Below are 19,243 nucleotides of genomic sequence, written 5' to 3' on the forward strand. Positions count from 1 at the left end.
AGCTGTAATAAGTTGATTGTCTTCTGACTTCACAGGATAATTTACTGGAACTTGTTATTATTATTGTGATGACGATTTATTAGTCAGAGCTAAGGTGGAAATGATTACTGAATTTACTGTAAATAACATGATGAACTCTCTCCATTGACCCGTCTGGCCTGCGTTTGACCTCAGACGAAACCGGCACTGAACTGTGACTCAAGTCAAGAAACTCAGATGGTTTTCGTCTTCTGTCTTTCGCTCCTTCATTCCTCCTCGCTGCAGAACGAGTCTGACAGGATTTCTATTTTCTCCCCCTCCCTCCCCCCAGACATTTGAATGTGAAACAAACCTGCAGGCAGCAGAGTGGAGGACCTATTTGCACTTTGCACTTCCTGGTACAGTATCTGCATCGCGCATGCTCGCTCCTCCCTGCCCGCCTGAATTGCTCAACGCCCACACAATGGATTTCTGCCACTCAAAAGGAGGCTGGAAACAGGAGCGGCCCCGGGGATCCGCTTACGCTTCTTTTCATGCACTTTGAACGAAAGTTGTCAGAGGCCAAGAGGCACACAGAAGGTGTTTTACTTTGGGAGTTCAATTTTTTTCTCACAAGGTGTCAAACATGTTTTCCTCGTCATATACCATTATTGATAATTATGACAGCAGGGCTTCAGCCAACAAACACCACAAACAACAGTGTTGACTGAACCTCAGCGTCACAACTTAACCCAACAGACATTTTTTTACAGCAAACTGTCATCTAGTTATTTGAGTGTCAGCTGACAGTGTGGGAAGGTTGTCTGAGACACGGGGAAGGCCGGAGGTGAAGGGACAGGACCTATGTGTGTATAAGCTATGTGCATTGAGCTGAGAGCGAGTAGCAGCGTTCTCACAGTCGTAAATGACAGAGTTATGAAGCGGTGCTGCCTGAGGGTCGTTTTTCTCCCTGTGAAAATCGTCCACTGTCATTGTCCTATAAAGGTTCCTGTGAAATGAACGAGAAGGGAATTAGATACTGGTAAGACGACAGGAGAATAGAGGGCGTAAGTTTGCATTATTTGACAAATAAGGGTAAGAACAACAGAAAGAATCCAACATTTCATCAAAGAACAGTCATATAATTTAGTTACAGCTCCAAAAAACTAATTTAAGCAGTATCCCTTTGAAAATAAAGATTTGAAGGCAAACAATAGGAAACCAGATAACATTAGAGCAGAAATATAAACTTGTTATAGAGTGTTAAATATAAGAAAAGAGTGAAAACTAAAAAAAATAAAACATAAAATGCTACAAAAGTAACAACTACTACTACTACTAATAATAATAACATTATTTTTATCAGACCTTTCAAAACACAATTCAAGGGAACAAAAATAAAGAAATAATTAAAATATAAAGAAAGTTATATAAAATCTAAAATATTTATTAGAACAAAATAATAAATATGATTTAAAATGATTAAAATAACATAGTGCTAAAAGATAATAACACCAACAGCACCCCCTACTGCCTCCTCACTGTAATAGCATTCATCAGCGACGAAACGTCATCATTAGTTGACGATATATTTCTTTCTTTTTAAAATCAAATGAATATTTAAAAAAACAGCAAGACATAAAGATTTTTATAGATAAATGTGATCCTGTAAAACAAAGACTTATTTTGAAAGGCAGTTCAATCACCAACTTCCTTCCTTCTTTGCGCATACAAAATAAAAGTACCCGGAAGTGCTCCCTCTGAGTGTAAACACATGGCTGCCGGCTGAGTGCAGCCATGCCGAAGCTCTCGGACGTGAAGTTCTCCTCGGACTGTGCGACCCTCCCGGGGGGCTTCTGGTCTGCGGTGGGGGTGTGGGTGGAGAAACCTCACGTCGTCAACAAGCGTCTGTGTGGAGCTAAAGAGACGGAGGCGAAAGACGCTGAGGACGTGTCCCTCCTGCTGGATGTCCCCCAGGACCCGGATGTGTTGTCCTTCCTCACCTGCAGGGTCTCACCTGCACGGACACACGACAGGGACACCAGCTGCTCCTCCAGCGTCAGGACCTTCATCCCCAAAGTCAGTGATGGGTCAAAGCTGAGGAGAGAAGTCGTCCTGAGAGGTGAGAGATGGAGGAGATGGAGGAGAGGGAGAAGAGGGAGAAGGTCTGTTGTTGTGTGTCTACTCTAAGTAGGGTTGCAAAATTCCGGGAATATTCAAAGTTGGAAACTTTCCATGGGAAAATCAGAATCAGAAGTATTTTATTGCCAAGTACTTTCACACATACAAGGAATTTGCTCTGGTTATTGGTGCAAACAATGAACATAGAAACATAAAACATGGAAACGCAATAAATACAACATGCATAGGAGAGCAATGAAAAATGGGAAACCAGTATATATTTACTCACTGTTTACTTCTTATTTACTCACTTTTTACCAATATTTATACAAAGTATTTTGAGATAAACATTGCTGAATAAAAATATATAAAAAATATAAGAAGTGAAGTAAAAAATAAAATGCTAAATGCAAAACAGTGAACAGTGTCATATTGCAATATGCAATGTAATGCAGTATAATATAATATGATATAATATTATGTGTTAATTTAACACATCCTAGAGGTGTGGGGGTGGAATAAAAGTCCGAGTCAGGTGGGGGTCCCGGGCCTTGTTGATAAGGGAATATATGGGAATTAACAGGACTTAATGGGAATTAATGGGAATTAACGGGAATAAACTGGAAATTTTGTGGTTAATGTATATTAACTGTATTTAGCTTGTCATATACAGACATAAATATAAACATTTTGTTTTTTTATGGGCTGATTTGAGCCCTGAAGAAACTTTGGGCACTTGACTATATGCTTCTGCATCGTTGTGTCATTCTTAACATAGGTCTTTGCACAGTATTTGCAAATGTACACAGCCTTTCCTTCTACATTGGATGGGGTGAAATGCCTCCGAACATGAGAGAGTGCACGTGGCATTGTTCTGTAGAATAAGATTAGAAAAAAGTTTGTAAAAAAACACTAATGCAATGCCAGAGATATAAATAGTTAGCAGGTAGCAGGCCTCAATAGCACTGCTGTAGTGGGAAGGGTGCTGGGAATGATCTGTGCATGTGATGGAAGAATGCACAGTGGAGGGTTGAAACTCAACATGCAGCGTGTGCTGCATTCCATACATCTTTAAAATAGAGTTTTGAATTATGTTTTTATTGCTCAGCGTTTAATTTGCGTAGTTTATTTTTTATTTTTTACAAAATTCCCGAGCTTAACTTCCCATGGAAAGTTTCCGGAAAGTTTCTGGAAATTTACCGGAAACTCTCCGCCCCTTTGCAACCCTAACTCTAAGACTTGTTGTGTGTGTGTTTGTGTTGTTCAGACTTTGACAGACAGCAGGTGACGTTTCTTCCCCTGGAGGAGGACGCAGAAGGACGAGTGTCCCTGAAGAAGAGCAACGTTTATCAGATTCAGCTCTGCAGCCACGACTCTGAGGGATGGTGAGGCTCAAGACATTTCACACATCTCATCCTGGACCTCCGTGTCTGACGTACATGAATATTAGAACATTGATAACGATATTAAGGTTGATGTTGATATTAGGAAGTAAGAAAGAAGAAGCTACATCGCTGGTTTTCCTCTTTTAAACTCCTCTGAACTGCAATAACTCCACCAAACCAGCACCCTGGAATATTTGCATATTTGCACCAGCACCATAACAAGCATATTTGAAAATTTGCACTACTGCACAAATTGAACATTCATCTGTAAAGATATATATTTAGATGTATATATTTTATTTTCTATTTAAAATTTTTGATATTCTGTTTCATTGTTATTCTATTTTATTCTTTTTTATTCTATTTTATACTATTTCTATTTTTTTATTTTATTTTTTCGGGTTGAAATTAATGAGCATTGCTTAAAGAGAGTGTGTGACCCAAGCATTTCATTGACAGTGACTACTTCATGTTATCTCTGTTCATTTGACAATAAAAATCTTGAATCTTGAATCAGGTCCTTGGAGCTGCACGTCCTGACCCCGGACATGTGGTTCTCCGACGGCGTGGTGTACCCCCGGCTGCCGTGGCTGACTTCTGACCTCCTGCCCAAGCTGGTGCGCTGGGGCAGCGAGTGCAGGACCAGCGAGTTCAAGAGCACCCTGTCGCTGCTGCCCGTGGAGAAGTACAGCCTGGTGTACCAGCAGTTGAAGGACAAGTACAAGTCCATGGTCAAGGTGAAGAGAGAGGACACGCTGAGTGTGTCTGTGGAGTGTTGACTCTGGAGTTGTTAATTACATTACATTACATTTCATTTAGCTGACGCTTTGTGTGTGTCTGTGGATATGTGTTTTCTCAGGTTTGGCCTGAGGTGACAGATCCCGAGAAGTTCGTCTATGAAGACGTTGCCATAGCGACATATCTCCTGGTGGGTTGAGACCTGAGTGGGTCAAATACACTCAGAAGATTGACTTTAAAAAATGACTTCTTTTACAATCCATATGTCTCGTGTGTGTTTGTGCACCAAAGCTTTAGATGAGCATACTCGTTTGTTGTGGGTGAAAATCATTTCTACCCGACACGTGTTCTCAGGTCATGCAGCCAGAAGTGGGTCAATCAATTTCAGTGTGAGAAATGGCGTTGACCCAGCAGATCAATCTGTGTGTCATGCCAGAGGCAGGTGAACGGGAGTCAGGAGCAGCAGCTGCAGCAAGTGTCGAGCTGCGGTTGTAAATTGCTTTTCACCCGAGTGATGGAGAGCCCTCATGTCTCTGTGCAGGTGCTGTGGGCCGAGGAGCGGGAGGAGAAAGGTCTCACCGCCCGACAGTCCTTCGTGGACCTCGGCTGTGGAAACGGCCTCCTGGTCCACATCCTGACCTGTGAAGGGGTGAGTGAGGGACGAGTGTTCTTTTAAAGATGATCAGTTCATGAACACATTCAATCTTTAATAGGGTTGCAAAATTCCGGGAATATTCAAAGTTGGAAACTTTCCATGGGAATATCCGGGAATATACGGGAATTAACGGGAATTAACAAGAATAAACTGGAAATTTTGTGGGTAATTTATACTAACTGTATTTACCTTGTCATATACAGACATAAATATAAACATTTTGTTTTGTCATAGGCTGATTTGAGCCCTGAGGAAACTTTGGGCACTTGACTATACGCTTCTGCATCGTTGTGTCATTCTTAACATAGGTTGTTGCACAGTATTTGCAAATGTACACAGCCTTTCCTTCTACATTGGATGGGGTAATGTCTCCACACATGAGAGAGTGCACGTGTCATTGTTCTGTAGAATAAGATGAGAAAAATTATGTAAAAAAACACTAATGCAATGCCAGAGATATAAATAGTTAGCCAAACAATTGGAATCGTCTGTAAAAAATCAATAGATAACTGAATAGAAATAGGCTAGATGAACAGATGAACAATCCTCAATCAGCATGCTAATATATTTTCCCCAGTAATATCATTGAAACTTACCTGACTAGTCCTGCACACTACAGCAGGCCTCAATAGCCCTGCTGTAGAGTGAAGGATGCTGGGAGTTATCTGTGCATGTGATGGAAGAATGCACAGTGGAGGGTTGAAACGTGCAGTGTGTGCTGCATTCCATACATCTTTAAAATAGAGTTTTGAATGATGTTTTTATTGCTCAGCGTTTAATTTTTTTTTTTCAAAATTCCCAATATCTCCGAGCTTAACTTCCCATGGAAAGTTCTGGAAAGTTTCCGGAAATTTACCAGAAAGTTTCCGCCCCTTTGCAACCCTAATCTTTAAAGAGACATTTTATGGACTTTTATTCTGCCCCCACACCTCAAGGATGAGTTAAATTAACACATATTATATTATATTGCTGCATATTGCATATTGCAATTTGACACTGTTCTACTGTTTTGCATTTTGCATTTCACTTTTTACTTTATTTTTTATATCTTTTATCTTTTATATCTTTATTTTATATATTGTTGTTTTTTTTTTTTCTTATGTGTGTTGTTTTTATGTTTCTATGTTCATTGTATGCACCAATAACCAGAGCAAATTCCAGGTAGGTGTAAACCTACTTGGCAATAAATACCTTTTGATTCTGATTCTGATTATGCTCATATCCAGGTTCATGATTTTAATCTAAAAAAAATCAATTAATACTTTAAACTAGATTTATGTATAATTGCATTTCACACTCGCTCTCTGTTGAATAATGGAGGATTGAGAGATTAATGAGAAATAACTGTTAAATTATAAACTCCAGATAAACTTGGTCATATTAAAAAAACTGTCTCCTCAAAGCCAGAGGTCTTTCAATTATCTGTCTCTTCAGCAGCAGCTTAATCAATGACACGGAGCTGGTGGGAGCCCAGGTTAGAGGGACTCATGTCTCTGAATGAATCACATCCACACCACCGTGTCGTCTTTATGTCCAGTCTCAAACCAGGACAGGATTAATTGAAAAATGACACGCCGTGCCTCCTAGTCGTGGTTGATTAAGTCGCTCACCGTCACGCCTTCTTGTGTTGCAGCACCCGGGGAAGGGCCTGGACGTCCGGAGGAGGAAGATCTGGGACATGTACGGAGAAAAGACCCTGCTGGAGGTGAGCGGGTCAAGCGTGACCAAGATTAACTGTGAACATAATCAAGTTTATTAAGTTTTAACATGAAACAGAGGATTTGTATCCTGTGATGGAACTGATTTATACCATTGAATCATTTGATTGATTATTTATTTAAGCCTCGGAAAACACATCGAGGAATAAGACCCTCATTTACAATGGTGCCGAGGGTACAATGAAGAGTTGATACATTGAAGAGTTAATACATTGAAAGAAAAAAATAAATAGATAAGAATGAAATAAATATGCATATATATTTACAGTAATACAAGGGAAAAGGTCATAAACAATCATTTTTGACGATTCAATAAAATACTATGGTTAAGTCAACTAACTAAGTCATTGATTCTTTGGTTAGTGTCATTAGTATTAGACTATAAGTTCAGTCTTAACTTTGGAAACGAAACAGTGCACTACTTAAACCTTCTTTTAGAAGCTTTGTGAGCGTCACAGAAATCTCATTATTTTTAATACTGGTGTCCCACAAACACTAAATAAGTTCTCATGAATATCAAATTGACAGTTGTGTGATTTATTAAAAGTTTTCCCCTTTTTTAGACCGTTCCCATTAAGTGATGCAGAATCGAATCAGGCCAATGTACAGTGTGTCTTCGTCCCTTCTCATCATTTCTGCTATTTCAGGAAAAGGCAATTACTCCCGGTGAGAGCTCCTTATTCCCGGGCGCGGACTGGCTGATTGGGAACCACTCGGACGAGCTCACACCCTGGATCCCCATTATAGCAGCCAGGCGAGTCATCAGCAGACACAATCGCACTCAGCCGCTCGAGTGCCAGCTGATCTCTCAAGTTTGGAATAACATCATCAGGGGAGGGAGAATGTGTGAATATGTGTGTGTGGCAGCTCACATGTGTGTTTATCAAGACAACCACCGGATGGCGGTGCTGAGCCTCAGTCTGAGTAACCTGCTTTTTCCATTGTTGTGACTACAATGATAATCTCTCAGGTCTGAACAGTTTCCGTTCAAGCAGTTGTGAAAACACTTAAATGAGCATAAGCAGCTCTAGGTAAAGATTAATGACCTTTGTTTTCTCTGGCACTGGGAGGAATAATCTGTGTTGTGCTCTCACGCCGCAGGTCGTCTTACTCCTGCCGGTACTTTGTGCTCCCCTGCTGCTTCTTCGACTTCTTCGGAAAGTACCAGCGTCGCCAGTGCAAGAAGTCTCAGTATAAAGAATACATCGATTTCATCACAGAGCTCAGCCAAGTCAGTGGCTTCAACACCGAGGAAGACTGCCTGAGGATACCATCCACCAAACGGGTAAGTCAGTCACATGACCTACTTCAGCTTATGTATTTAACTTCCTATCATTTTAAAAAGAAGCATTAGTCATAGTTTGTATCCTGACTGTTTGTCTCTAGTTTGGTTCACCCCCCAAAATCCCTGGATCCTACACTTCCCATAATGCAACTAGACAGCATTTGTCATCAGATTCCTCCTGGTACATGAAATGCCCACGTCAAGAAAACTCACGGCTGCTACTATGGATATATTCATAATAATCAAGTATTTTTTTGATTCATTCGGTAATTGTTTGGTCCATTAATTTAACCAATGCTGAAGAAAAACAAATAACAAGTAAGGTTTAATGCCATTTATAAATAAAGGTAATGCCAAATTAATATCCATACTTGAAAAAGTGAGATATAATAGAAAATCAATATGGATTTTTAGTCGTATTTGTTGTCACAGATGTAAAATGAGCTCTCAGGTTCGATAGACAATTAGATTTTCTCAATGTGCTGGTGCTGAATGAATGCTCCCAGTCCCAGGTTTAACACAGGGGTTCAGGTGTGGTGCTGCCTGCTGCTGATGAGCTGTAACTCGTACAACATGTTTAAAGCTCTTCACATCGGAATCCAAAACCATAAGTCCCATCATCTCATAGTTTTTGGCACAAACAGCTTTGGACTTCACAGTCATTTGCTGGAATTGGCACACAAAATAAAATTACACTTAACTATTCTGAGGGGCTGTCGTTAACATTCCTGTCACAACAGAGTCAACTTTTAGGAGCCTCCAGAGGACGTGATGCAACTGTTTACACATGATGAGGGAACGAATATGAAAACATGACAAATAATATGAATAAACTGAATGTAAATCTAATCGTTTGATGTGTACACTACATGTTCGTGGGTTCTAACTCTTGTTAGTGGGCGATGAAAAGCTCCTTACAGGGATTCATTGGTTTTCTCCACAATACGATCATAAAGGGCCATTAAGATGTTTTCTAGAAATTTGAAATAAAGGTTCACAGTAGAAATCAGTAATTATCTGATGGGGTTTCCCAATAGACAAGTAGATCCCCCCCTCTGTATCCACATTTGTTGTATTAACATTGTATTCTGTTTGTCCTAATTCTTCTTGTCACTTATTGGAAATCCGTGAGTTGTGTTTCTGCTCTGAGTTTCTGGTTCCCTGACATTCAGCCCTTCTTCCTGCAGGTGTGTTTAGTAGGAAAGTCCAGGAACTACCCCCAATCTGCAGAGGCCGAGGCAGCGGCCGAGCAGCGGAGAGCTCATTACGTCCAGAGCCGACAGACAACACCTGGGGTCGCAGATCAAAGGTCAGACATCAAGAACGATTGCGACTGTTGCCATGGGAACGCAGACAGTGACATTACCAGCGGGAGCAGCTGGGGAGCCGGGTTCCAGCCGCGGGACAGGGTGGAAGTGGTACGGAACTGCGCCTCGCTCCCCCGGGACTTTGTCGACGGCGTTGTCCTGCAGGTCGCTAAGAGCCTTCTGGGAATGACTGTGGAGGACGGCGGTGGGCGCCATGGCGACTGGAACCGAGGAGGTAAACCGCAACACGCAAAGAATCAGAAGTACTCAGGTTTTTCGATGTGACATCAATCCGAGCTGTTATAGTAAAAACCTGAGTTGATATTGTTCCAGTAGCACAAGAGCAATGTTTACGTTAGCCAGCTAGCCCTTGGTAGCAAAAACAGGGATAGCTCCAGTTGCAGCTTCCGACGATGGGGTCGGAGAGTCAGAGAATGCTCATGATCTGCTGCTGCTTGTAGCCTTGTGTTAAACCGACATTTGAGTGTTTGTGATTTTCTGTATCTCAGCATATTATTATGCTATTATACTATTCCTTTTAACTCATTTTTGTAAACCTGCAGTGACTGTAGTTGGCCTGTGGGTGGCAGTAAAGATGTCACCTGTACACCTCGCACATTCCTCGTCAGCGCCTCAAAACACATTTTCTAGTTGCTCCGTCGCACATGTGGCAGCTTCTGAAGTCTGAACCTCTCGTCTGATCCCCCCCCCCACCTCTCATCACCACACTGCCCCCCCCCCCTGTCGATTGCCACTTTGAACTCCGCATCTCGCCAGTCTGCCACCTCCTGCGCCGCTCGGTACTGAGAGTGCCGCACGCTGCATCACACACGTATACAGACGCACTGCTTCGCTCGCACATACACACACCGCCCACGCATCACCTTTGTCAGTGGCACTGCACCCCCCCGCCGCCACACACACACACACACACACACACACGGCATACCAACGAGATAAGGAGACGAGGACTACTATGATTAAAACAGAAAATTGTCTGTCAGGATGTCAGGGCTGAAATTAGAGATAGAAAAAATATGAGGGAGAGCGAATAAAGGGAGAGCGTTCCCCGGTATAGAGATGACTCGATGAATAATGCACCGCCGTCGATGATTTATGCATGAGTGTGCATTTGTATTGAGGTATTCCTACCAGTTATCTGCTTTGTAAGAACAAAGGGCAGAACCAGGCCGAGCCAGCTGATATTGAATAGAACCACGGTGGCCTCAGAGTCCCGGAGAGGCCTCTGAGATCCAGTCTATTTTCAGTGCAGCTTCAAAGAGTGCGATGGATATTATTATTAGGGCCCGAGCACTGACATCAATGTGTCAGGTGAGACCCTATTGAAATTGTTAGGATTATTTATTATTATTATTCAGGGAAATGAATTGGCTTTTTGAGGGCTTTACCATGCTCGACTTCTTACCAAAATGTGCATTCTGAAGGAATTTTCAATGGGCATTGCAAAATGGCTCAACGGTGCCCCCCGAGACCCCTGGAACGTGTTCACATTGACCGGTCTTCACAAAAATCAATATACAGATGTATCATGACCAGACAAACAAAAAAGTTTGTAGGTGCAATTGGAAAAACACAACAGGAAGCCTGCTATTTTGCATTTAGTGGCCACTTTCACATTTTTTCTTTGATGTACTTGCACCAGGGCTTTCATCGGATCAACTTCAAATTGAGATGAGTGTCAGCACAACAAGATGGAGATAAAAACTGACAGGGATAGATTTTTCGTCACAAGGTATGGCCGTGGCGTGGCTACAAAGTTTGATTACACGCCATTAAAACACGATGTTCTGTAACGCGGACATACTTGGACCATGAATCCTTTGATGCTGAGCCGTAAACAAACAACTCCACTCCTGCAGTGTCTGTCTACCTAGATCAAAGGAAACTTTATGTCTTGTTAGGGCCCGAGCACTGACATCAAAGGTCAGGTGAGACCCTATTGAAATTGTAAGGATTATTTTTATTATTATTATTCAGGCAAATGAATTGGCTTTTTGAGGGCTTTACCATGCTCAACTTCTTACCAAAATTTGCAGAAAGTTAGAAAGTGGTGAAAATTTACGTATTCTGAAGGAATTTTCAATTGGATTTGTGTTGTTACTGGACTGCCACTCCGTGTATGATATCTTCCAGTAAAAGTAATTAATTATCATCTCTGTCTCCGAGTCAAGCAATTGAATCCTACACACCCCCGGACATTACAGAGTCAATATTCAGTGCCTGGTCCTCACTCAGTCTTTCAAAAAAAAGACGTTCTTAAAGGGCCCATATTATGAAAATTCCACTTTTGTAGTGCTTCTACACGTTAATGTGGGTATCTGGCATGTCTACTGTCCCAAAAACTCTGGAAAAAAACAACTCCCGCGATTTGTTGTGGTTCCTCATGTCAGAAACGATACGCTAGAGTGCGTTGAATGGGATTACGAGCAAAAAATACGTAATAGTCACACCATGCCCATGTAGGGAGTCTCGCTACATGGCCTTGGACCACCCCCCACCATCATCTCACCGGCTCCAGGGAGCGAGAGAGCCCGGATCCCCGGCTTCCCGGCTAGCGTTAGCTCACGAGCGGCCGGTGGAGCCCGGGGGGCCGGCTAGCGTAAAGTAGAACTGCTGGTCCTAACTTTGTAGGTGTTTTTACTCTGTCCTCACTAAGCAGATAGTGTGTGTGTGTGTGTGTGTGTGTGTGTGTGTGTGTGTGGTGTGTGTGTGTGTGTGTGTGTGTGTAAAATATCTCACAAATGCATGGATAAATTAAAAAAAAAGGATAGGATTTAGTGCCGGTCTTACCCTTTTAATTTAATACATGTAGTAATAATTAATAACAATAGATCTGTCTTGAATTAATTCCAGAATTAACTCAAATACATTCCTTTGAATATTTGTGGTAAAATGTAAAACTGGATGAACATTAATCATGTTGTTAAAGTATGCAGGCCAGTGTAGCAAGGGAGGTCTGTGATCTTACAAGCCACATCAAAGGAAGTTTGTGTTGGATGAAAGACATCATATGTAAAGGATCTTTACGATAAAATACATAAACATTTGCATATACATTAAAGACATTAAAGGTCTTCAATGTTTATGCATTAAACATTTCATGTATCTTGGAGGCAACCCGACAACGTGCAGCTCTAGAAAGATTTGATGAAAGCAACACAAAACCAGAACACACAGTGACACAGGACAAAAGCGATACAGTGAAAGTCAGCATAAAGACAAGATAGAGCAACAGACAACATGGAGCAGCAACCAAACAACGTGGATCCAGACAATGTGCATCTGCGCCCAGACACCGTGCAGTGGTCCCCAGGCAACGTGCAGTGGTCCCCAGACACCATGCAGTGGCCCCCAGACAACGAGCTGCGGCCCCTAGGCAACATGCAGTGGCCCCCAGACAACGAGCTGCGGCCCCTAGGCAACATGCAGTGGTCCCAATACAACATGCATTCGTCCCCAGGCAACGTGCAGCTGCCCCCAGACAACGTGCAGCTGCCCCAAGACACCATGCACTGGCCCCCAGACAACGAGCTGCGGCCCCTAGGCAACATGCAGTGGCCCCCAGACAACGAGCTGCGGCCCCTAGGCAACATGCAGTGGTCCCAATACAACATGCATTCGTCCCCAGGCAACGTGCAGCTGCCCCCAGACACCGTGCAGCGGCCCCCAGGCAACGTGCAGCGGTCCCCAGACAACGTGCAGCTGCCCCCAGACACCGTGCAGCGGCCCCCAGACACCGTGCAGCGGCCCCCAGACACCGTGCAGCGGTCCCCAGACACCGTGCAGCGGCCCCCAGACACCGTGCAGCGGCCCCCAGACACTGTGGAGCGGCCCCCAGACACCGTGCAGCAGCCCCCAGTTATTATTATTATTATTATTATACAGGCAAATTAATTGGCTTTTTGAGGGCTTTAACATGCTCAAATTCTTACCAAAATTTGCAGAAAGTTAGAAAGTGGTGAAAATTTATGTATTCTGAAGGAATTTTCAATGGGCATCGCAAAATGGCTCAACAGTGCCCCCGAGACCCCCGGAATGTGTTCACATTGACCGGTCTTCACAAAAATCAATATACAGTTGTATCATGACCAGACAAACAAAAAAGTATGTAGGTGCAAAACAGGAAGCCTGCTATTTTGCATTTAGTGGCCATTTTGGCCATATTCCACAATTTTTCTTTGATGTGCTTGTAACAGGGTTTTCATCGGATCAACTAGATGGAGATAAAAACTGACTGACGGATTTATTTTTCGTCACACGGTGTGACCGTGGCGTGGCGTGAAAGTTTGATTACACGCCATTAAAACACGATGTTCTGTAACGCGGACATACATGGACCATGAATCCTTTGATTTCAGTCTTCCTAGATCAAAGGAAACTTTATTTGATATTATAATCTTTTCATTTTTTGATATTTAAAGGAAACTCAGGGGTAGACTTTTGGATATATAACTTCCTGGATAAATCTTGATAAGCCAGTAATCTTGTCGGAACATCAGTTTGTCTAAAACCATGGACTGCACAGAAAGATGGACGACATGACACCCCCCCGACAGGCATACGGAATATTTTGGCTTCATTTCTGAAAAGTGGGAGAGTCCATCTTTCTATCAAGTCCTTGGTCTAAAACACACATTCAAAAACCAACAGGACAAATGGGTTTCTGTCATTTATGAAGGCGATAAACCGAAGCTTTAAATAGTTAAAGAAACATCAATGTTGACCTCGTTTTAACAAAGATGGATCAGTTTTGTACTTAAAAGTATTGTCTACAGCTTTGTTTCATCAGCGGGAATTAAAAGGCCTAAAGTTTCAGATGTTGTCCTGAAAGCTTTGCCAGATTCTTAGACTTGTTTCCTCCAACTTTAGACTTTAGTCAAAGCTTTATATGCGTTGATCATTTTGCCATCTTAGTAAATAAAAACCAAATGGTGAAAACACATTTATATTTCTCAGGTGAATATGTCAAAGCTCTCAATAAGGGTTTTGTTTTGGTATTGGAACCTATATCGGAAATGTTGAATCAATACGAGCACTGCTGCTGTTACATCACACTGAAGTCTGTGTTCTGAAGTTAAAATGCTTCACAGCTCACTGGACTCTACAGCAGTTAAAAGTGTGAATATGTGAATCTTGCTGCTGCAGCTGTGTGTCATTGTGGGTTATTAATTCATGGGCGCTGTTCTGCTGACTGAGCTCGCGTCGTTATGTAAACGTGCTGAGAAGGAAAGTAGGTGTCGCACAACACTGAAGCTCCACGGAGCTAAAAAATCATCTGAGGGTTGGAAATCTCCAGAAGTCCTCGCAGTAATCTGTGCTTCATCATCACCTCTGTCATTCTCATCCTCAAACCTGCTTTATGATTATTACGCCTCACTTATAATACTCTAATCCTGTAATAGTGTAGAAGTGGAGGATGTTCTCCAGTACACAGTACCTCATTAACTCAAGTATGTACTTGCTTTTAAATGTATTTAAAGAATTAAAAGTACTTGCTGGGTGTAACCTACTCCCTAATGCAACAATCTTATCCGTAATTATGACTAAATCTCAGTGGTGGTCTTCACAAGTAATTCTTCTGCTCAGATGCTCGTTCTGAATAGATCAGTGCATCAATCCCCCCTCCCTCATTATTCATTATCTTTTAAAATATTTAAAAAACAATATTAACATATAACACAATACTCCTGTGTAAAGGAATAGAAAGCACAGGTATTTGCGGATATATGTAATGGAGTAAAAAGTATGTAAGGTAAAGATTTCTATATATACTGTTCTACTTTCTATTTATAAGCATATCCAAGTTTAAAAATAAAATATGATGGGAGCACGAGTGAACCTGTATTACACTTGTGATCCCTTCAGATGTTTTTTTTCACCTCTCAGCATCTCCTGAGCTGATTTCCCTCCACTCAGCCTGATTCTGAAACGGCTCGAGCAGCAAAACCCGTCCTCCACAACAAGCAATCAGTCGCTGGCCACGTTTCACACTTGTTGGGGGGGGGGGCAGGTATTCAAGCTTAAACATGTCCAAACTCTACCTCAAGCCGAGCCATTAATAATCATCTGTGCCGGGTCTGAGTCCAAACAGAGTCTCCTCCATCAATACTGCCCTTCTCCCATTAATCCCCATTAACATTGCAGGCAGCAAAGGGCAGCTTTAAACGCTGTATTGATATTATATTAGGGCCCGGAGCTCCCTGGCGTCTGGGCTGTGGCGGGGGGGCAGTCTGCCCAGTTTCACACTCACAGCACACGGCTGCGTTTGGCTGCTGCGGCGCCTGCGAATGTGGGAGTGTGTTGCGGTTGTTGGGGATCAAGTCGGCATCTTGAGCGGCTGAATTTTGGATGTATTCTGGTGCAGAACGTGTTTTTATTTTTGATGAATTTCTGTGGCAGAAATGAGGAAAAACATCAAGCTCTTGTTCAGAAAACAGCTAAATTGAACCAAGTCAGCTTCGTTCAGATGTTCAGACTTCATACATTTCAAATTGACAGCGTCTCGTCTCCGCCGAGCTCTTAAACCGACAGGAATTGTCTGAGGTGCCATCAGAGATTTGGTGTAAAAGCACAACGAAGATCACATTAAGATGTCTGCGGATTTGGGTCAAATATTGTTGTGGCACAACACAAAGCAGCGAGCGTTAGAGATCCCGCGGTGCGTCCCTCTCCAATATGTCAGAGGAAAGAGGAGGGAGATTGTCATTTGTGCGAACCAAAGGTCAGCGCTGATTGAATTCTCCTCTGGGGGGAAAAAGGGTAAAGCCGGAGAATCTCGTGATGAGACGAAGCCCACAGACGCGTGCCGTGAACACAAAAGGGAAACTTTTTGTTATTATCTGCTGAAAATTCACTAAAAGAATATCGCTATCCGCCCTTTCTCCTTTTGTTGCTCTCTGGTATCTAAAATAAGTGTCCCAGAGCAGGAGTGACGACTATGAGTCATGCACTGGAAGCGGATAGTGGAAGATGCAGCGGTGAAATGAATGCTAGTCGCGCTGACAGCTTGTTTGAGCAGCTTTAATTGAGCACACTTCACACTTCCCACTGAACGACACTGACTGAGGTATTTCTTTTGTCCCACCTGACTTTCACCCTTTTCCTTCCTTCCTTTCCTCAGGCAGCCTCTCAGTGGGCGAGGTGGCCGGGCTGCTGGAGCAGGAAACCCTGCAGCTCCTGAAGAAGGAGTGCGGAGGCCTTCAGACGCTGCTCAAGAACAACCATCAAGTCTTCAGAGGTAGTCCGACGCCACACTTTTGAACCAGTCGGTCAACAAGAACAATATATACATTTCCAAACCATACTTACTGGAAAAATATAGATTCATGTGTTTTTTAGCTTTTTATATTGGTCCATGTCCCATCCACTAACATGGAGGTGACAGGGTGTATGACCTTTTGAGCAGCCAGCCACATGGTAGTTATCAAGACTGTTTAGCTTAACTTTTAGGCAGCTGTCATATCGTCAATCTGTATTAACAGTCAACAATAGTTACAAATACCAGTAAATATTGTTCAGCACTGAGCAAATACCTGGAATATTCAAGGATAGTCAGGCTCTGTCCACACTTATGTGGATATGTTGCAAAACTTTTTCTTTTAGGTTTGTGCCTCTTGTTCACACACGAAAAGCAGAGTATTAAAATTTTGCCCTCTACTGACTCGGCATGCTTGTTGGAGCATTTGTAGTATTTGTGTTCTTGTCTGAAGATATTTTGTAAAACGAAGGTCACTGTGGACTGAGGTTAGTTTAAAAACCGAGGGGAAAACATCCATTCAAAAAAATATGTATAATAGTGTAGCCAAGGTCTAAATCTTCTCATTTATAACTCCTGCACCTGATTCTGAAAAGCTCTTGAACCTTTCTGTCGTCCCTTCTCTCTCAGTGGAAGGGGGGAGGGTGCGGATCAGGGACTGGCGGGACGGGAACACGCTCAGGTCCGACGCCAAGAGGAAGCCTGTTGCTCCCGGCGCCCTGAAAACTCGTCCCTGCTGGTTTCACGCCCACCACGCTCAGGGCTGCCCCCTGCAGGCGGAGCTCTGTGCCTTCGCCCACGGAGCCGATGACCTCCGACCCTCGACCAGACCGCTGAAGAAGATGAAACTTGAAGCTTTTGTATTCAGTCAATCCTCATGAACACTAATTTAACGTTTTTATTCAGTTATTTTATTAACAAAGAATTACCTCTACAATGAGGTACTACATTTTAATTAAAAGTAAGAGCTCTGTCCATCAGTGGAATAACCTGCTGTAAAAAAATAACATAAACCAGCTCCTGGAGCAGCTCAGTGAAGAGAAGGAGGATTTGGTCAGAGCTGTGTAAGACGTACTGACGGGATGTTACATCATTTCTGGGAATCAAGGTTTTTTCCCAGTGTCCTTTTGAATTCTGTGTGAAGCTGCCAAAATATGATGCTGCTTCAGGTTTCACTGCTGGGGACTGAGTGCTTCTTTTTCTTTTTGCTCCATTTAAGAAGCATAATTTTGTAAAGGTCAACAATCTGTTCTCACTGTATATTAAAGTGGAGGCTGAGCAACATCTTTGTGTTTGTTTAAAGCTTATGACGTCTGACCATTTCAACTTTTCCATCAACTACATCCATACTTTTATAGTTTCTCCGTATTTACACCTCTACACTTGTACATTTAATGCAGCGCATGCAGGCCGCTGCCTCAGGGTTCACAGACAGGGCAGAGGGAAGTAAATGTTAGCGGCATTAATTATTTGTTGGCAGGACTTGAGGGGTGAGCTGGACGAGCTGCGTGGCGTCCCCTCTGGACGAGCGCTCACCACTGTGTCTCTGGAACACGGTTCGCTGTCGGCCCTGTGGCTCGAATGTCAGAGATGGTAAAAGCCCCCCCGCGGACCACAGCCGGGCGGTGAGAGGAGCAATGAGCCTCTTCAGGGGTTTGTTTGTGTTAGCATGTTACATTGTATTCTGCTGTTCTGTATACATTTTAAAATAGTAATGCTGTCAACTGCATCTTAATATGCTTACTTCTTGGTTTAACCATTAATTAAACAATTTATAATTTATTTTTGTCCTCAAACGTTACTTGATGATGGTTCTGAAAGTAATACAAATGTTAAAGCAAGCTAGCGTTTTTCACAATTAAGTGTGTATTTCGTATTTTTCAGTTATGGTATTTGCAGCGCTTTTCCTTTTTGCAGCGGTGGGGGGGGGGGGGGGCACTCAAAAGAAGTCAATTTCAGGAGGACTGTTTTTGACAGGGTAACAAGGTGCTGTTTTACATGATCCTTGTGGTATTTTGACCAAAATAGGTTACAGACATTTCATTAAGATCCTAAGGAACCATATCAACTGAGGTAAAATGGGCATACGATGGGACCTTTAAATTGCTGTTCGTTGAGCCTTCAGGGCCACCGTACTCTCGCCTACGTCACATCGAACTTCAAGATGGATCAACATGATCTGTTGGAGGCTCAGTACGAGGAAGCAGTATTCCTCTCTACAACGGACCTCCCCTCCTCCATCCTCGCCCTCAAAAAGATAGGTGAGTGTCTCTCGGCGGCCGTGTGGAGGCGGACACCGTGTCCCTGTGTTCCCCTGTCCTCCTAACGATCCCCCGGTGTTAGCCTGCTAGCTAGCGGCGGTATGAGCCGGTGCTGACTCACTGCGGAGTGCTACTGGAGGTTAGCCGGCTGTGCTAACTGCGACTGCTCCTCAGAGCAAATCCGCCAGTCATTGACGGGTTATACTATTGGTCATAGTTTCGGATATTTTCTGCCAAAAGATGTGTTGTCATCACAGTGACTGGGAGGATTGTGGGTTCAATAACCTGTCTGTTCTCGCGTGTGTGTGTGTGTGTGTTAATTATTGTGTAGTAAAATAGTTTCAGTTTCAGCTCCCAGATCAGTTCACGATCCATGAATTTTCCTCTGAGAAATCTGGGAAAATGTTTAACACACCATTTCACAATGTTAAAGAGTGAAATGAGTTGCTCCCTGACCTATCCTGCATCCTTCCACCTGGTTTCCTGACAATCAGACAGCGGTGAACACACAACTTCTTTGGCGGAAGACCCCACTTTGA

The 19,243-nt window shown here is 42.9% G+C and overlaps 1 protein-coding gene across 1 annotated transcript; it reads left to right on the plus strand.

Moving 5' to 3' along the window:
* The first annotated feature begins 1,732 nt into the window (after positions 1 to 1,732).
* On the plus strand, positions 1,733 to 17,786 carry trmt44 (tRNA methyltransferase 44 homolog). Its single transcript, XM_061066214.1, has 11 exons — positions 1,733 to 2,080; positions 3,347 to 3,464; positions 3,982 to 4,201; positions 4,324 to 4,392; positions 4,744 to 4,851; positions 6,491 to 6,562; positions 7,223 to 7,329; positions 7,677 to 7,860; positions 9,048 to 9,402; positions 16,309 to 16,425; positions 17,074 to 17,786. The coding sequence occupies exons 1-11, from the start codon at positions 1,756 to 1,758 to the stop codon at positions 17,322 to 17,324; spliced, it is 1,926 nt and encodes a 641-aa protein (XP_060922197.1). The 5' UTR covers positions 1,733 to 1,755; the 3' UTR covers positions 17,325 to 17,786.
* Positions 17,787 to 19,243: the final 1,457 nt, after the last annotated feature.

This window comes from Limanda limanda, chromosome 22 (assembly GCF_963576545.1).
Source record: "Limanda limanda chromosome 22, fLimLim1.1, whole genome shotgun sequence".
NCBI lineage: Eukaryota > Metazoa > Chordata > Actinopteri > Pleuronectiformes > Pleuronectidae > Limanda > Limanda limanda.